This window comes from Solenopsis invicta, chromosome 2, assembly GCF_016802725.1.
Source record: "Solenopsis invicta isolate M01_SB chromosome 2, UNIL_Sinv_3.0, whole genome shotgun sequence".
Taxonomy (NCBI): domain Eukaryota; kingdom Metazoa; phylum Arthropoda; class Insecta; order Hymenoptera; family Formicidae; genus Solenopsis; species Solenopsis invicta.
In genome coordinates this window covers 14,484,158-14,504,355 of record NC_052665.1, presented here as the reverse complement: position 1 = coordinate 14,504,355, position 20,198 = coordinate 14,484,158, and the positions used below count along the sequence as shown (strand labels likewise).

At 40.6% G+C, this 20,198-nt stretch overlaps 1 protein-coding gene across 1 annotated transcript; it reads right to left on the bottom strand.

The window, feature by feature from the left end:
- Positions 1-12,140: 12,140 nt before the first annotated feature.
- LOC113003130 (SPARC-like protein 1) lies at positions 12,141-18,780 on the bottom strand. Its single transcript, XM_026131198.2, has 4 exons — positions 18,699-18,780; positions 18,447-18,645; positions 15,202-15,542; positions 12,141-14,187 (listed from the first exon to the last, which is right to left on the bottom strand). Exons 1-4 carry the CDS (start codon positions 18,778-18,780, stop codon positions 13,679-13,681), a joined length of 1,131 nt encoding a protein of 376 aa, XP_025986983.1. The 3' UTR covers positions 12,141-13,678.
- Positions 18,781-20,198: the final 1,418 nt, after the last annotated feature.

Below are 20,198 nucleotides of genomic sequence, written 5' to 3'. Positions count from 1 at the left end.
GTGTAAAAGAAACCAAACCATTTTGTTTTACACATTTACATATTGTATATATTATATATTTTTATATAATAAATAATAAATTTTTATCACAAATATAAATACAAATGGTGAATACAAAAAATCGTAAATCTATTTTAAAGTTTAATTGCAATTTAATATAATTTATGAATCGGTTGACTTTTTAACACAAAAAAAGGCTACATTTTTTTTCTTGTAACCGAGACAAACCTATCTCATTCTTCCATTTCTTCTGCATTGTGCTGCCTATTACATGAATTCCGCAGGTAGCCTAGCATTTTGATTACGCCACAAGTGGCGTCAAACGTTCTGATGAAACTTTTACCTACCCCGTTTCGCTCCCTTGCCCAGGTAGACACGAGAATTTTATTGCAACAGGTTGTATCGTTGGTTCAACGGCCTATTGCATCCACCTGCGCACATCGTGTAGTCAAAAAGATCGTAACGCATAGTTACTTCGATCGTATGACCGGACATGTTGTTTACTAAAAATTACTCGTGTTTTGTATAAAATACAATAGTACAGTCACCTGCGGCAAGGTCACGTGATGACAAGAAAACGAATGACACTTTCACTAAAGAAAATTCAGAGGACTCACGAGATTTAACAAGTCGAGGGAGAGGGCTAATGCGAGTCAAACGTTGTTGTTAATGCGTTTAAAAAAATTCCGTGTCTATTAGATAGCTTCTATTAAATATCGCTAATTTTAATTAAATATTGTATATTAATTCAGTGATACATAAATTATTAATTATCTATCTAAGAAGAAAGCATGCTGCGCCTTTTGCAAAAATCATTCCATTAATATAGATTTTGATAAAGCGCGAAATATAATTTTGAAAAGAATTTTGAATATCTTTTTGCTATCAAGTTTTTTCACGGTAGAATATTCTATAGAAACGATTTTTATATATATGCAGGGTGTTTATATTATACATATATACATGTTTCCAGTAAATCTATTTAGAATATCTGTTGTTTTTAATAATATGGAAAAATTTAAGAGATAAGTTGTTTAATTCAAATATTATTAAATAATAGGCAACATTTTTTCTTATTTATTATTTTACAAGATTTTGAAATTACATTTTTTTTTTTTTAATGAGTATTTGTGTTAAATGTGATTTTTTAATGTTTAAGGTTTTTTTTAAATCAATATATATAGTTGAATTTGTTTTTTTTTATGAACTATAATTATTACATTAACAAAAATGTTGATTTTTAAATGGTATCGAGTTACAGAAAATATTCCATATTACGAAAATTCTAGATCGAATAATTAAGTTCATCCAGACTCGATAATAGCTACGAATTCTCAAGATGCCACAACTGTGCACGCATATATGAACGGTGCGTGTGTGCGTGTACGCGCACACACCCCGCCATGTGATAAGTGCGTAGCGTCGCAACTTCCACGGCGGAAGAAAAATTGAGCGGCCGCCTTCGAGCGTGTTCCTGGAATTGAATCAAACAAGTGTTACCACCCTCTTCGAGTATAATATATCTTCTAACATTCAGCGGAGGGACCGAGACGGATAGCTCCCGTGCCAGGATATACCTGATCCCACGTGGAGATCCCGCGCCGCGCGGCGTCTCGCGCTTTCCTTTTTGCGCCGCCGTACCGTTGCACGTCGCCGAAATTAATGCCCGTACTCCCTCCGAAGTCGCCCGTGGTATGTGGATTTTGATATTGTATTAACGCTTTCCTCGCGAGCGACGGGACGCGCATCCCGCCGCCGGTTCCCGCCGTGTCATCTACAAATGTCCGGAATTTACTTTAGAGATAGTTCGCGAGAAAGACGTATCTGTCCACATTTACGCAAATGCCAAGTATAATGGGCTACGAACCGGCGAAATACAACGACAGATTTAGCGAACATGATGGATCGTGCGTTTCATGGAAAACGAAATTATTCAGCTCTTCGTGCTACAATAAAAATATTGTTGTAAAAATATACGATGAAATGACGATGTTAGGCTTAATTTATGTTAGAGTGCGGCGGCTCAGAAATAAGAAGACTTTTTAATCGTCAAAGTTTTGATGACAATCGTATTCGGTGACGATCGGCAATATAAACGTAAATCTGTGCCCTTAATAAATATTATTGAATCACTTATGAGAGAATCAGTTATTTTCGTTCTTGTAAAAGTAAGCTGCGGACACGGTAGATGTCTTATCTCGCGTCGGAAATTCTTCGAGGGAAGATCAATAAATCGATAGCCGAAGATGAGGAGTAACATCGACGGCGCAGAAGGAACGCAGAAGGAAGCGCAGGGAAGAAGAGGCAGGACGAAGGGATGCGCGGGGGTGTTCCTCGAGAGCTATAATAGCACGAAACATAATCCCCGAGTGAATCTAACGAGTCCTGGAGGAGCGAGCTGAACGCCGAAAAAAGGAACCGTGGAAAAAAAAGGAGCTCTCGGAGGTCTGGAGCGACGAAGAGGAAGATTCTATTTTCGTGCGTTGGAGCGGGAAAGACAACGCGCGTCGTCGCGAGAGGGAGAGGGATGACAGGACAGCGGGGGACCGAGGATGAAGGGAGACAAGGAGAGCAGAAAGGAAAGAAAGAGACGGAGACGGAGGCAGAAAGAGAGGGAGAGCAGTCGAACCAGGTTTGGCGCCTCTCCGATCATTCTTCAGTCTAGCGCAACGACTCACCGGCATTTTTTGCCGCCCCAACAGAGGAGACGTAAAATTGCTCTAATGGCGGACCAAAGAGAAAAGCCCTGCTCCAACAGGTACTTATCTTTTTCCCGACTTCGTGTGTCCCTCCGCCATCGCCACCCTTAATCGCCAGAAACATAGATCCCCGTTAACGACGTCGCAGCGTCGTGATTCTATGTGGAAGAATTCTCTTTTCTATGCCTATTTAGTGTCCTTTAAACTGATAACGTCGCAAGCATTGTTGTTCGTATCCCATGACGATAACGGATGCTATCTCTAAAAGTTCTAACAAAGAAGATGTTATCTGTCTCACAAAGCGAGATTATGCACGAAATGCTTTTTCGATGATTTCATTACTTTAAACGTACCTTTTTTTCATTTTGACAACCTATCAATCTAGCAGCGGGGGAATGACGGCACACATTGTCTAAAATCGACGCATGAAACAGCATTAAGATATCTTGAAGATATTTCATAAAGAACTCCGAAAGATATTTTTAAGTTGTCTTGTACGTCGATTTTAGATACTCTGCTCGCTAGGAAGCTATTCCATTTAATGCGTTTTAATTTAATCGCCGCATAAAATCATTTTAATATCAAATGTGCTTCTCTTATGGACATAAATGTTTCTAGCGGCTGCAAGATGGAAGATTCTATCTCAAAATTATAAACTTTTTTGCTAATCCGCTGGAGATCCGCAACGTGATTTACACGTATGTATTACTATAATGCGCGAGCTCACCGCAATATTACCGCCGAGCTTTTTCCGCTCCCGTTTTGTCTCTTATTATTGTCAATTAACCCGGTCGCGGTGAGGGATCGCTGAGAGATCGGTGAAGCATGAACGAACGTAGCGCAGCAGAGGGAGAACGGTTGAGAGTTATATGGACGAACTATAATCCTCTAAGACCGTCGTCATTATGTCTACATCGTGGGTACGCGAGCGGGGCCCATTATCTCGTTTACGTCACGAAGACATCGTCTCGCGTTCGTGCCCGGTGCAATTCAGAAAATCACTAAGAAATAATAAGTCAGCAAATCTCTCTCTCCCGGGCTGTGCGGTCCTCTCCAGCCGATAGTAATTACCCCGCGGGATATGTACGTAGAAATATCTACATCGTTCACCGGGGAGTCACGAGAGATCTTCATGTGCCGCAAAAGTCTTCCTACTTCGCCGCATGTCCCTTGTGTTTTCAGGGTCGACGAGCGGACTAGCAGCGGTTAGCCAGTGCTTAACTCTTGGTTCCTCGACATGTTGTTGGCTTAAGCTTTTGATATTTATCGGATATCTGAGGATAAAATTACTACTTTTCCTCTGACAATCTTGAAATTTCTCATGGAATTAGAGTTATCGTCATTCAATCTAAATACGGAAATTAACGTCGCGCAATAGCCCAATAAATCGTTGAAACGATCTATTTCTTTACCCAAGTAGTTTTATTTAAATTAAAGTCTTTTTTCATCGTCATTCGCGAATTAATCTCCCTGATAATTTTATATGATTTCGAAGGTTACTTCAAAAAGATTAAAAAGATAAAAATTTGATTATTTTTACTGCGACTATACGGCTGCGTAGTCGGCAGCGATAGATATCTTTTAAACGGGTATCAGCTCTCTCGTGGTGGTACGTAAAAAGAAATCTATAACATAGGTGGCATAAGTGGGTCACTGTCGCTTTCAATTAGGCGCGAAGCGGCGTGCGCGAACGGCAGAGGAGCTTCCTTTCGCACATTTGGCGGCGACATCTCAGACGGGCAAAAAGCGACGACCCTCCGCGAACCGACATCTCGTTCTCCCTTTTTCCATCTCCATTAGGCAATCCCTCGTGTCCCTCCTTCGGGGGATCTGAAACTTTGAGAAAGGTCAGACGAGCTCGCGGCGCTTCTACCTTCCGCTCAGTCCGTGTTCGAGGATGCTGTCGTCCACGATGTCACTGTGTCACACCATGTTCACGTTACAAATGTGTCTATTGCCTTCTGAACTAATTAATGTCCAATCTGACTTTGTCTCACGTGCACGCAAATCCAACAGCATAGTTGCAGCATCATGTTTGGTCAACTTAATAATACATTTCAACATGTTAATTCGCTTAATCATCTTAATCATCTACGTATCTATCTATATCATTGTCCGTTAAGTGTGCAAGCGATATCGATCTTTATTTCTCTTTATCATCTACGTCTCGCTCTTGTGAGCCACACAACGAATCATAAATATTGTTGTATTCTAAAGAAGGATTAATCCTTATTTCTCTTTCATCAGTCTTCGAGGATGAACTCGAGGAGTTCAGTTTACGCGTATCGCACATGAGCATGATTCGCAAGGTAGGGGATCTCGCGAGAGAGGAGAGAGGGAGATTGGAAGAGAGGGAACGATGGAGACGGAAGGTGAAGCTATGGTCGGAGCCCACGACCATAGACTACGGCGATGGTCGTGGTGAAGAGATACACTTTTTGTGGGTTTCTAGGCCGCCAAGGAGCGAATGAATGAACACGGCTCTTCGTAATCCATTCATGCTTCAAGAGGGTTCATTCTCCCTCCCGCCCCTCTAGCTCGTTGGAGATGGACGAGAGTGGAGGAAGCGAAGGAGAGCGACAGTGAGCAAGAAGAAGAGAAGAAAGAGGAGGGGGAGGAGGAGGAGGAAAGAGACCCCTCATCTTGCCGGGATCCTTCCTTGTAACTCGTGCTGTTATATTTTGTTTGTCTGCTTCTGAGGAACCCTCCGGACCTCTTCTTCTTCTCCGTCTCCTTCTTCTCCTCCCACTGTTCTTCTTCCTTCTGTTTCCCCTTTTCTCCCTCGTGTTAGACCTCACTTAGACCCTGGGATCTGGGTCAGATTATATGTATACAACTTGTTGAGGCGTTGGGCTCATCGAGGATATCTAGGGCTATCCTCGCACCTCCTTCATCGGATGCACAATTCGCAAATTGAATTACACGCTGATGCCGTTCCCTGGCCGGCGCATGTTCTTCTCGGAACAATTTACCGAAAGTTTAGTCAAGAAAGATGATTCTCGCAATATTAACGCGTACAAGATCTCTTGTTGATTTCTCGCTTTCTCATTTTGGAACGATCGCCTTTCAACAGTGACTAAATTGTTTGCGATTTTCCTTACGAATAAATTTTTATTGGATGATTAACTACGGTTGTTATTTAGCAGGATTGCTTCCTTTTTAATCTGTATAGTTAGATTGACAAATTTAAGATCACTTTCTGTTTTATTGGCCATTAATTTGATTTTCTTATTCAACTGATAGTGAGTGGATTTTTTCTATTTCTAATTCTAGAAAAAAATTATAACAAAATTGTTTATCATTTAATGCGTGTTAATTATGCTCTAATAAGTCGTATAATTCGATCTCCATATTCATACGAAATATCAATGTTTAATATTTTTATTCGTATTTTATATTTATCGCACATTAATATTTATCATTTGTTATTTACTGTATCCGACATTTATCCCATGCTTCGTGCATTTTTATTATTTTTTATATCGGTCCTTACGGCAATTGGCGCGAGACGCACGCCATTTCCAGACGCGCCCAATTAATTCGGCAAACCCGGCAATTAACGAAATTATTAATAAAAATCCTAATGAACCTAAATCAGCGGTGATAGAAGCCTTCCTGTGCGGTCGGTGCCGAGCCATTGTACTCGTAATATACGCTTTAATAAGCGTCTTTCGAACTGTATGCCAATTGGCGGCGGCACTAAAATTTGACTGATGTCAAAAGAGGCAATAAGTACCTAATATTTCATGATATGCATTTATTTTATGAAAATTTTATGACTGATTAATAAAATAGATGAATTTTAATAAATATATCTATGTTGAAGAGATGTGTATTAAAAATTAAAGAATAAAATTAGAGAAAATATACTAGCTTATTAGAGTGTAACCTTACTTTTTGTAACAATCAATGAAATTAATCCAATTATTATTTAAAATAATATATTGACATAAGAAAGATAACATTATATTTTTACATTGCATTTATTTTTATCTTTATATTTATGTTATGAAAATTAATTTTACATCTGCCGCTTTCGCATAAAAAAGTGATTTAAGAGAAATTTAAAAAGGTGATAATTAATTTAAATCGTTAAATATTTCCATAAATCTTTTATTTCAATTTAATGCTGTCAACGTGCATTTAAATTTATTATCCGTCGAAACGTTGGAATTCGAAATAAATCAGTCACGAAATAAATCACGTGTTAACAGGGTGCATTAATGATGTTTATTGTCGAGGCATTCGTAAAAATGGAAAGCGGGAGTCGGGAGATGCGCAGCGCGCGAACGTTTCTCCGGCTTCTCGTCTGATAGGTTACGGACGATAATAATTCCATGCGACGTCGAGACGAGAGTAATTGCCGGAAGGAAGGACCGGATACCGTACAGAGAATACGGGAGGGTGGAGACGAAGAAGACGTGGAACGCGAAATGGCGGGAACGTCGTCCGTACGGAACGAGTGAGACCACGCACAACTAAGATTATATTCTCATTAACTCGCCTCCGCTGTGAAGCAGAAAATGCATCGAGACGAAAGGAAATTGCTTGAGCCCAGAAGATACAGAATATTCGAAGCTTTTGGGCGTCTTCATTCGATTGTGTGAACCTGTTGTCGAATATCTGACAGATAATAACTCAATTATCTCAAAATAAACGTGAGATTTCTCAGGATAATTTTTGGAATTTGTGTATAAAAGAAATTAGCAATCGAAAATAATTGGAGAAAGAAGGAATAAAACGCAGTTAATTACCGGAACGAATAGATGTATTAGAATCCATCAGAAAATATTACATGCGAAGTAACCATGACCTTTGGAATTTTACTGAAACATTGAATTCGTAGCCGGAAAGTCATCGGAGTTCGTTTTCCACTCGGCTAGCGCGGTCCTGGAGATTGATGGAAGCGAGGTTAGTGACGGGGAAATTGAAATTCTCCCTCCTCCGCCCGGTCGTCCCTCGATCGTGAGAATATATACCGGCGGAATTGTAGAAATGCTTCCGAACAGATCGATCGCATTAAAATAAATGAAACGAAAATCCGAAACGAAAACACGGCTAACCAGCTCACAACGGAAGTGGAGGAAAAAGTCTTATTTCACCGACGATTACGCATACGATAACTTTTCTTCTATTGGATTTGCCCGAGCGAATCTTATTCTTCGCGCTTGCGATACAAATTCATTCGGACGATGCAACGTATAAAAAGATCATTTTTTGAAGCAAAAGTCCGAATGGGAAATTAATTTTGAGTGATTGTACGGCTAGTAGATTTAATTGAAGATACATCACTTGACTTTCGTGGTCGAGCGAAGATTTATATAAAGCGTGAAAAAAGGCGTCGACGCCGGAAACAAAGCGAGAGGAAAAAGCCGCGAGTCTAAGGGGAAAAAAAAATCGGATAACAAGAGAGCCACTGTGAAATCCGTCGGGCCGACACTGGCATAATCGAATTATTCTTCTTATGAATTAACATGTGCGCCGCCGTGACGTCACGTCGTTCCGAGATAAGCGTCGAAAAGGCACTTTGAGATTAGAGGAGGAATTTTTGTCGGCGGTCGAGTCAGCGAGATTTCGTATCGGGGAGAATAAAAAAAAGAAGAGAGGAGGAGAAGAAAAGAGAATTCCGTGGAAGACGCCACGAAATTGGCAGTCTAATAAAAGGAGCCAAGAGAAATCGACTGCCACGGATCGATTCGAGACTGCATTTTCATCGTGATAACGATCGCTCATCAAGGATGTATCTACTACTTCTTTTATCTCTCCTCGACTCTTCCCTCCTCTCCCCTCCGTTTGCCGCTGCTAGATTTCTCGGTGCGATAATCATTTTTGAAGTGTCGTTTTCTTCATTATTTCACCGTCCATTAACGAAATTTGTTTGCAACAGATAAACGGTCGTGCGTCTAATTTATGTACGGCTATCTCGCCAAGATCACTAATTTATTCTGCTTTTATTGAGACGCGATCTATTTAGGGGAATTCACCGGATCCACAAAAATAAAATGCTATATACGATTAATTAGTTCCTCCCAAATAAATATTCTTAATTAAAGTGAGTTATATTTTTAATACAGCGCCAATCAAGAAATTGTTCTCCCAGCTACGAAAAGATTGTTAATAGCACGCAAACGTAAAAATTGGCAGAGTTAACTTTTACGTTTAGCCGACCTAAACAAAAAACCTTATCTTCACAAGTTAGAAATTCACTTAAGGGACGAATCTGGTATCTTAATTTTAAACTCCACGAGCGACGTGCTCGTGCATTCGAACAAAATGCATTTGATAACGATAAATTTAAATAATTCATTTCCAAGATAATAACATCTAATTAAGAAGATCGAAGATTCAAAGGACTGCCCAAACCATTTGTTGCATTCGTGTGGATTTAACGTACGAAAAGTGCAACAATTTGAATGCACAATTGTACGCGCTCGAGAAGGACTGTTGTTAAATTAATTTACAAATCACCTCAACGGAGCTATTTTCATTTTGGCATTACGACTTTAGAGGGAATCCGACTCCAGAGCACGCAACAAGCAAAATCCTTTCTTTCTCCTCCTTTATCTCTCCTCTATCTTTTTTTTTTTTTTTTTCCTAACAACGCGGCACACACAAGCAACGTACCAATTCCCTATCTGACACCCTTCCCTCGCTTCTCTACCTCTCTCGCCCTCGCTCCTCGTTATATCCGACAGAAAAGAAGAGAGAAACGCGATGGTGAGAGGAGGCGTCGCAGTCTCATCAGCGGAGCACAAAGTCCCCTTTGTTTTCCGATTCCGCGATCTTCCGCGAACGTCGATTGCGGTCGGCGCGACCATTCGCGCGTTTTTGCACCCCCGGCCGACCGGGTAAACACCGGGTTAATCGATGCCGAGAATAGGGAGAAGCAGACGAACGAAGGCGGGCGAGAAATAGAAAAGAAAAGCGGTGGAAAACTTGACGCGACCAAGTGAGCGGATGAAAGGAGCAGGACACGCCGCAGGGTGGTAAAATGGGAAGAGAAAGTCGAAGAAATGATAGGGCGAGGGAGAATGGTAGGGCGAGGCGGTCATAAAGGTGGCCGTAGGGTACGAGTGACTATAAATATTGTAAAGGGATCATTATTTATGGTAATTTGATCCAAGGGAAAGGACTCTTTGCGATTAGAACTTACACGCTTTCGCGTTGTTTCACGCTGTCCCTCCGCCTTTCTTGACTCTCCCTTGGCGACACGCAAAGGATAGTTATTTGCGGACGAAATATCGATTGTCATCCTGACTGATCGGATGTGGAATTTAATTAAGCGATAATCGCAGGTAATGAGTTATTCTTTAGGTCAACTGTGCCGCAACCCGCGGAAAATCTTTTCCTTGAAAAACTTGAAGAAATACGTCCTGAGAAGAAAGTGTTTATTGTTGATATTAGATCGGTCGTTTTTATGAAATAAAATAGAATAGAATACGTGAATTTCGGGATTATTGCAGCTTAACTCGAGAATAGTCACTTTACATCCCAGTGTCAGAAAAATAGAACTCGCATCACATTTTTTTTACTGATCCAAAATGCATACTTACCTTTTATTCGAAGATGCCGAGACCCAATCGGTACAATAAAAACAAGTTATGTGTTCTTATATGTTCATAATTAGCGATTTCTTAAAATTAACTAGGGTGTAGAAATTCTAGATTCTAAATAATCGTTTACGTTATTAAAAAAATCAATCAAGTACTAAAAAATTGATATTACAAATTTGAAATAATAATAAATTTGAATGATATTTGAAGCAAGAATATTATAAACTATTAATATCTTTATACAATACAAAAAGTTTATACCATTTTTTTAATAAATGTTTATTTTTATCGAAAAGTAATTTTTATATTTACATAATCTAACAAACAAATATAATAAAAATAAACTTTAATTTCTGCAAGAGCAATACAATATAAATAACTTTATAACGACTTACAATTAGCCTCATTTTAAATTGCTATAAAATGGATATTATATATTTCGTTTTTTATTTCTAATAATGATTCTTTATGAACTTTTAAATATATAACAATCTTAACGAAAAATTGTAATATATAAGCATTTTCTTGACTGATTTATTGAAACATTTTTTAGAAACATTGTCATAATAAGCTACTTCTTGTTTGTTTAATATTTCCATGGTTTTTTTATTTACTTTTTTTCAAAAGATATTTAATTTATATCTTTAAATACTAATAAATCAGAAAATAATCAATAATATACAATATGGGTTATTAAAAATTATTTCAGGTGATCATTTATGTAAAAAAAAAATTGGATGACTATTTCTCGGTTGAATACAAGTATCAATAACACGGGAAAAATATAAAAGGAAGCGGTAATATTATAATAATATCAAAACTATGTTACAATGAAAAGAAGAAGAATAGTCCTATCTCAGAAATAAATTGACATAGTAATTTACATATAGATGTTGCGAAAGATTGCTGCGAAAGACAATGATATTCGCCGATAACTTATACGAGTCATTCATCTTGAAATCATTATAAGTCGTATTGATCTCCGCTGAGAAAATTTATAAGAGTCATTTATTTTAAAGCGATCGTGTTTTGAAAGTCTCGCTAAAGTATCGCATGGATTTGCACACCCGCATCTCATTACTTGTTTATTATATTTCAAAAATTGATTTACGACTCCCGTGATAAACGGCTCCCGCATTGTTCGGCCAAACGCTATTCTACCGGCCGTTATAAAGTAACGAAACTTGGACGGAGGTGAAAAAAAGCCCTTTGAGAAGGTGGTGGTATAATCTAGCCGGTAGAAAACAGAAATTCCATTACGGCGCGTTAAAAAGGTGAACGATGCAATCGCGTGCATAAAGAAAGGAATACCGCGAAGAAAAACCGCGGCGCGACTGCGAGGCGGCCGGAGCGAAGAAGCGTGGCGAATAAAGTGGCAGGACCAGGAGGAGAGACGCAGGATAAAGGGGAGTAGAGGTCGATCCTCCGCGCGCAGGATCCGCGGCGAAATCGGCGCTCAGGAACGGCCATGAACCATTTTCGCCCTACGAAGAAGCGAGAGAGAAAGAGGGAAAGAGAGGGTAAGGGTATGAGAGAGAGAGAGAGAGAGAGAGAACAGCGCAACGCGGCGCAGCACAGACAAAATAAAAATGCGATGGCCGCCTCGTGAGAGTGGGAGGAAGAAGCGAAGGAGGAAAGTAAAGAGAAGATGAACAGAGAAAGAGAGAGAGAGAGAGAGAAGGAGAGGCGAGCCGGCCAACTTCTCTCACCCGGTTTGGGCCCAGCTCTTGGCCTTCCATGAAGTCAGCCTAGACGCGATTCTCATCTCGCGCGCTGCTCCACCACGAAACTCGTACGATGGTCTCTCTTTTTCGGCCCCGCTTCCTCTTCTTCTCGTTCCTCTTGATCGGCATACTGCCCTCTCTTCCTCCCTTCCATCCCTTTCTCATTATTCCGTCTCCTTTTACCTCCTTTTGCTCATCGTGATCGAAGGCGAGAAGAACCGAAACGACGATATTCCACCTTCCCCTCTCCACTCCTCCTTTCCTTCTTCCCCTCGCCCGGTCGGTCGCGATTTATTAGACGAGCTAATTAATAGGCCGCCTCGAAGTATCTGCGCGTACATTTTCTCTCTCTCTCTCTCTCTCTCTCTCTCTCTCTCTCTTGCGCGTGCTTGCGCGCGTGTTCGTAGAAATCGAATCGACGATTGCGATTTATTGCCGCCCGCGAAAGATTCACGATTCCACGGGTGATTTCGCCGACCGACGCGAGCTCGGTCTTCCCACTTACGGTTATCGGCGTCGGAAAAGAAGAGGCGGTTTTTGTGGCGATTCCGAGCGAAACCTAGAAACTCCACGCCGCGATTGTGTGGCATCTTTACCGAGAAGCTCGCGTTTCCGGCTTATGGTCCCTGTTGCTCTGGTCTGCGTTGAGTAAACTGTTAAACGAGACAAATGGCCGCGGAGGTACGTTAAATCCTTCTGAAGAGGACCCATAAAAATAATTATCGAAAAATTGAACCGTCCTGTACAGCAGTTTTGTTTCTCGCGTAAAAAGTCGTATTTACTTTATGTCGTTTAACATAAAATCTTCATTATATTCCGAACAATTTTTATAAAAAGTTACAATAGAACGTATGCGTGTGTATGATAATGACACTGTTAAATATGTAATCATTCAATATTAATTTAAGTTTTATTTTTTTTTTATGGTTACTGTTAGAATTAGGATTTATGACTCGCATCAGTATTTGTCGGTTCCTAGATATTTTTTCGATTAAATGTTAAAAGTAGCAAAAACTAAATAGCTTCTTATTAAGTTTATAACATTCTTGTACATGCTAATGAACTTAATATTCCTTCGCGAAAATTAAATATAGGCAATCGCACAATGTAACAAATTTAAAAATATTTTAGGCTAATTCTAGATTTTTGGCATTTTTGTTTGAATAGGAATTATGAATTAATTTTTTTACAAATTATTGTGCAGAGACTGAATGCTAATTCAAGACTCGATCAAAATCCACTCTCACTTCGGTTAAATTAGTTAAAAAGAAACCAACGGCTCGAGCTATCGTGTCAATTACCGTGAGTCCGATAAGTTATTCTGACGCACACATTTTTTTTTCTTAAATTTTAAATTAAAACTGATGAAATTTACATTAAGATTTCATTCATTATGAAAAGAATTTCTATTATTTATCCAACTTCCAGAGTATTTTATTTATCTTTGCTGCTTAAAAGAAAAACAAGACGGATGCGTTATTGAGTGTAGGAAAAAAAAAGATTGAAATCTCTCAGAGAAAGGATTAGTTCGGGCGCGTGCGAACAGAAACTTTGACAAGCTAAAAACACGAGGGGAGCAGGTAGGGAAATCATCGAGCTATTATGTGCTTTACGATATATGTATATTTAAAGCCACAACGGAGCATCCAGCATGGAACACGGGATCTCGAGCGAAACACTTTCGAGAGGAAACCCACGCGAACTAACTTCGCGTTTCCGGCCGTTCCAGCCTCTCGCCTCTCGACGCTGTCTTCGAACTCGTGTCACGAGTAGTGAGTCGCACGCTATTGCAATTTAGCGTGAAGTCTAACGTGGCGTTCGCACCGACGGCGACGCAGCGAACGTCGTGCTTCACCGATTCCTTCCTTACGTTCGATGGACCTTGAAGATCCTTCTTGCTCCCCTCGTTCTTCGTCGTCCTCCTGCCATTCTCCTCCGCCTCTTCCTCCGCTCGCTTTTCGTTCTCCTCGTCCTCCTCCTCCTCCTCCTCTTCCACTGGACTCTCGTCGTCGCCGACTTTGCATCTCGACCGACCGTGATACTTCATCGCGATCCGAATGGCGTGAGTCACTTCCGGGCTCGGGGAGCACGGCGGAGTACACATGACCTCCTCCTTCCTGCGAATGTTAATTCGTAGATCCTTCGGTATCTCGGAGCATATGCAGTCGTCGCCTGTGTCTTGCGGTCCGGTCTGTCCTTCGCGACTCGGTCCTGAAATTCGATATTGCCATCCGAGAATTTCGACATTTGCTCCTTCTAAGCCGGCTCCTCTCTCTCTCTCTCTCTCTCTCTCGCATGCCAGCCGGAAAAATTTCGACAAATCGTCACGGAATCGCGAAAGGCGCCGACGTGAATTTCAAGGTCCGTTTACGACGATCCTGCGGCGCGCGTCCCTGAAATCCGATCTCGAGCTCTCGCCGGCTAGGATCGATCTTTAAAAGTAAGCGAGCTGTAGATGCTCCGAAAGACCTCTCACGGAGTAAGTCGAGCGGAGATGGATAAAAAAAAAACAAAAAACGACGTCTCTTTCGTCATGGATAAAATGGCGTGAAGAAAAAAGTGGTAATTAAATGTAAAGCCGATAAATGCGAAAATGTGTGGACTTTTTACTTTCGTGTTCCTCGTCGCGTTCTTATAATCCGTAAACACGGTCGACTCTCCAAGGACAATTAAGTCACAATCGACTAATTTGAAGGCGACATCATCCGGGTTACACTTGATTTAATCTGAAAATCCCTCATCTTGTTCTAAAGATTCCGAGCACAGAAATTGTTACAGGGATTGTGTTACGCGTGGACCTGCATCCAGGAGACTGCAACCCTATTTTCTTCTATGCAATGCACATCATATTGTATAGGGTGACACGCTATATGCCCCTCTTACACTTGAACGAATATTTGAATCCAACTTATTTTTAAAAGAAATTTGATAAAATCAATAAAAAAATGTTTAAAATAATATATTAATATTGTGAAAGCCATAGCTATTTGCACATTGAAAAAAAAATGCTGTAACATGAATTAAAACGTAATTTGATTCAACTAAATTTTATTCATTCAACTATATTTGTTACTGTCTCGACTTTTAATCTTTTTGTTTCATTAATGCTGTTATTGAATCAACAAGATATTTTCCATTGAATCGGTGCTGCTCATTCAACAGCATTTTTTTCCGTGTAAAATGACACGCATTGCCGTTCTTATCTTAAAAGAAAACTAGTCTGACCTTCGATAATGTTTCTCGTGCATTCCTCGAGAGTGGCAGGCGCTTTTGTACATTCCAGAGATCCGGTGCCCTTTTTGCTATTGCAACGGTATTTCCGAGACACGCTGCTTCTACACGTGCGTCCTTCCTTCTCTCTATCCTTTCCGACTTCCGTGACCCTCTTCAAAAATTCGTCCAAGATATCATCCTTATCTTTCACAACTTCATTGGACTCGTCACGTCTCGAGCGCGCATTTGCTTGAGACTCTATTAAGGGTATCGGCGATTCCGGAAGCTCCAAGGACACTATTGTTAAAAAAGCCGGGTTCTCCTTTCGGATCCTCTCCAGCCAAGATCTATAGCTAGAGACATAAATTAAATGGTAAAAAGGTTAAAGATGGGTATATGACCCAAATGTAATAAGAATACTATGTTTTAATACTATATAATTTTATAATACAGTACTTTATTTATACTGCGCTTTGTTTAAATCTAAACGTGCCCAAGATATAATTCCAATGCTTTTCATATTTAAGAAACTTGAATCCATAAAAACATTGAGTGAACAGTTGGAAATGTCGTAACTGCCGAGATTGGAAAGTTTCAACGGCAGCATAAGGCATTGAAGAGAAAACGCTATCGTCTAACGTTCGCGAAGAAATAAAAGTGAAGACATGTCTTTCGTGAGATGCCGAGCGAAGGGCCGCAGGGCTCGTGTCACGACGAAGTTAGCAACACTTCTCGCTTCGTTCACTTTGTAATGATCGCTCGCCACGATGATTGCACGTGGACGGCGCAGAAAGGGTTCGTAACGACAACGAGAAAGGGTACTCGCCCTCCTCGACTTCAGACAACTGGATAACTAGATGTGATTGCGGAGCCTGGAGGGCACGACACTTCAAAGAGGAAACGCCGAGAAGAAGGACGTAAATGTGCGGCAACAGAAGAAACAAGACGAATTTCTCGATGGAAGGAACGAGCGAAAGTGAAACGTGAAAAGGAGACCGAAATCGTTCAAAGATAAGACGAAATGAAAAGATGCAAAATATAATAGGGAAAGTAGAAATAATTCTGTAAAATATTTGTACAAGTTCTGTATCAAGAAAAAAAAAGAAATGAGAAAATAAAAGTGAATCGAAGAAGGAGAGTTGTAAAGTTCTCGGAGCGAGAAGCATTTGAAAGAGTGAAAAATGGGAAGAGCAGAAATGAAAGCGATAAGAGAGCAACGAGAGGATGTGGAGGGAAAGTCTTGGGAACAAGTGGAATAAATAAATGGGAAACGAGAGGAGCAAGGTCGAGGAAGAAGTTCGAATGCACGAGGAAGAGGTCGGGAGAAAATATGCAAGAAGAAGAGGAAGACCTTGAACTTCGAAAACGAAGATGCAAGAACGACTGAAGAAAAAGATTAAAAGGGAGACGAAGCGGAGAACTGGTTGAAAGAAAGGAGGTCTCGAGAAGATTACGACCTTGAACCGCAAGCTGAACAAGAAGAGGGGATGAAAAAATATAGCGAGAGCAAAAAGGCGGGCTCGCGCGATGGAGAATGAAGCGCGGGAAGAGCTCGAGGGGAAAAATAATACCCTGGACACCGAAAATAATCATGGCGAGAGATGATTCGGTAAATTTATCAGTGCGGCGCGCTGTTGTCCTTTTTCTTACGCTCGTCCGTTCAGAAAAAGATAAATATCGCAACTGCAAACAAAATATAATGAAAATATAATTTTGTTTTATTGACTACCTAAATTTCATTAAGGATAAATATTAAAGTGAAATCCAAATAGATTTTTATGGAAAAAAAAATCAGAATGCGGATAAAAACCACGAGGGAAATAATGTTGGAAATAACGGTGACAAAAAGTAGCAAGTTAATTAAAAGAAGCGACGATATTGGCTTCTTTAAGAGAACGTAAATATAATTTATACGATATCTCGGAATGCATATATGCATAGGTTTTCATTAACAAACACTTGAGTTTACATTTATTTTGAGATTTTTTCCAATCGGAAATCTAATTAAGTTTGTATATAAACGTGATGACCGTACATTCTTAGTTTTACCCTATTATTAAAGCAATTGGCACACCTCGTTTGTCAGGACAATTCCAATAATATCACGAACAAGAAAAAAAAAACACTTGACGTGATCTGCGATCTGCAAACTGCTTCAGATTACTGAATTGAGCAACAGCTCTAATTGCCGAGAGGGCAAAGATCGTGTTCCATGAGGCGTAGCCGGTCGCTTGGTAAGACTTCCAGGGAAAGGAAGGAGAAAACACGCGGATCAAAGGGAATACAGACGGAACGTGGGAGAATTCGGCGGCGACGGAGACGGGGGGTGGGAGGGGGCGGCCGCTTCGCGGGAAACGAGAGCACGTTCCAAAGTCGCAATAAACCCGAGTAACATTGCCCGGATCTCGCGCGGAGGTCAGGTTCGCCGCGTTACGAGGAAGATCGAAGATCGGGAGGAAGGGCGGCGCGCGAGAGAGCGAGACGTCTGCGGCGAGGGGGAGGAAGATCAAACTTTGATGATAATGATGTACCGATACTGCTCGTATTTTAATGCGAGAACCGCTTTAATAACGTTATGGTACCGGCTCACGGCGATCGCCCGTGAGGCTTTATTAAGTCGCAGCAGCGATCGTCCGTCCGGCGGACCGACCGTTAAATTTTAGTACATTTAATTACGGGGTCCTAGCGAGAGTGTTTATCGTGAACAACGCGACTTCGCTAGACCTCGGCTTGCGCGTACCCGGCCGTCGCCTCGAGAAGTTCGACTCTTTAGCACAACTATGTTAATTCGTACATGGTCAATGTTAATCCTTCGATAACCAGGCAGGATTGATTAGTTATCTCTTCTGCTTTCTCTTCTCCTAGTAGATTATTAAAGTACGTGAGATATTAAAGAGAGAAGAGGGTATGCGAAAAATTCTTTTTCATTTGAGCAATATTTTTCAACTTCTTCAGTGTCTATAAATGGAAATTTAAATGCGAAATTTAAACACGACGTCAATGATATGTTAAACGATCTTCTCTAAATATAGACGAAACCTGCGAAAATTCTTTGAAACCAGTTTCTCGATGGCTTAATTGCCGGTTTGTATTATAGTACAGGTGGTAGAGGAGCTGCAGGTGCAGAGATCTAACTTGTCAATCATCGCCCGTGAACCGATCGCAAATCGCTAGCGAGGTCGGCTGTAAATTTGTCGACGAGAGATTTCTCAACGATCTCGAGCTCGGTGTTAAATCTCGAATATCCGCTCCGATACCTCGAAGATCCTCGCGTCAAGCGGGCGCAACCACTACGAGGATGACAGATATGGCGCGCTGGAGACGGCGACCTTGAACCGGACGGTTCCCTCCTTCTGGGATCCTCGAGCGTTAGGCGCCGAATGTAGAGTCCTGGCACCTCCTCCGCAAGGTGATGTCTTCTCCTGTACGAAGCCACAGTGACTAGCCCAGTCGATTCTCACCATCGATCATCCCTCTTCTTTTTACCGCGGCAACAACGAGCTCCGAACTTGGTCCAGACGAGCGACCTTGAACCGCGGCCGCGCCTTCTTTTTTCTCGGACGAGCGCTCGGACGCGATCTCGCGCGGCATCTTCATCGGGCGAGCTTGACCCTCCGTCGGCCTCGTCGTTTGTCACTGCCGTTTCTCCCTGGAAGTAATTCGGACAATTTTTGACAGACTGAATTAAATAATCGAATCGTATCGTTATTTTATTTACTTGTTAAAAAACTATTGTAACATATATTGCAATAAGTTAATAATGGGTTTCCAATTCGAGTTTTATTATTGAAAAATAGTAGTCATATACTAAGGCCCGGTTTTTTATTATCTAGTTTAACTTATGGTTAAACTTAACTTGAAGTTTTAGCCAATAAGCTTCACCTATGGCATCATCATGGATAAAGCTCATTAGGTAAAACATCAGGTAAAATTTAACCATCAGTTAATCAGATAATGAAAAACCGAGCCTAAGAGTGAAGACCAAAATTGGTATCTTAAAACAAAAAATATTTCCCTGTTTTTTGTTTGCAGAAACAAACTTCGCTGTTGCTTAAATTAAACCCTTAATTATTGGAAATTTTTTAATTTTATATTTTATATTTCTATTGTACATATTTAGCTTCGATTATTGCTGTCCGCTTCGATTTTAAATTGTTATATTAAATTCGTGAGTTTTATAGAGTTTCACTTTTTAAGCGACTAAAAATAATAGATTGCAATACAATTAGCATAATTTCTATTAGCATAATTTCTATGAAAGCAACAAAAAAAAATAATGTGATGTTAAAAAACGAAAGATGAAAGAGAACCGCACGAGAGAGAATAAGAGGAAGTATGTGCAAGATGAAGAAAGGAGAAGTTAACTGTCCCCTGCAATCCAGTCAGTCAGTTAGTCACTCAGTCAGGACCCCGCGGCAAGTAGCTGACAGTCGTGTGAGCGAAAACTAATCTATTCCACACCTCGATTACGTTGCCGACCGCGGGAATTAAAATTCAGAATAGCCTGCTAAACAACGCTTTAATGCTGTCCGATTCTTAATGCGGACCGATCCAGGCTGACGAAGGGGCCCGATCGCCACCTCCCGACCGACAACGCTGGACCACCCGCTAATCCAAAACGATCCGGAATCGCGGCTCAGATCTTACGAGATACGATTGACGAATGCGCATAATTAATTGGCGCTTCGATCCTATTTCTAGAATCGAGGAAAGTTACGATCGCGGAGAAGATTAGACACTCTCGTCGAGCTCTTATTATTTTATAACACGTAAAATATTTGTAGTTTCATAAATTGCATAATTATATTTACATTGCATTATACACGTATGTTAATAACACACCTGTGCGTCTTTAAACTAAAATATATTGCGCCGCCAATAATTTACCTCAGTTTTAAGCTACAGTTTACAACCGAATTATTCGTAAAATCCAAAAAGCTGGACACCAAAGTACTCATATTTTTGTATTAGGTCTCCGTAAATTCAATATCTTAGATTCTGAAAATAAC

What these genes read in the sequence shown, in the direction of transcription:
- LOC113003130 (XM_026131198.2), bottom strand. Translation starts at nt 18,780, where the DNA reads ATGCCGCGCGAGATCGCGTCCGAGCGCTCGTCCGAGAAAAAAGAAGGC. An exon ending in TTGACGCGAGGATCTTCGAG is followed by an intron (nt 15,543 to 18,446) that starts GTATCGGAGCGG and finishes TTATGTCTCTAG; the next exon opens with CTATAGATCTTGGCTGGAGA. An exon ending in CACGAGAAACATTATCGAAG is followed by an intron (nt 14,188 to 15,201) that starts GTCAGACTAGTT and finishes ATCGAATTTCAG; the next exon opens with GACCGAGTCGCGAAGGACAG.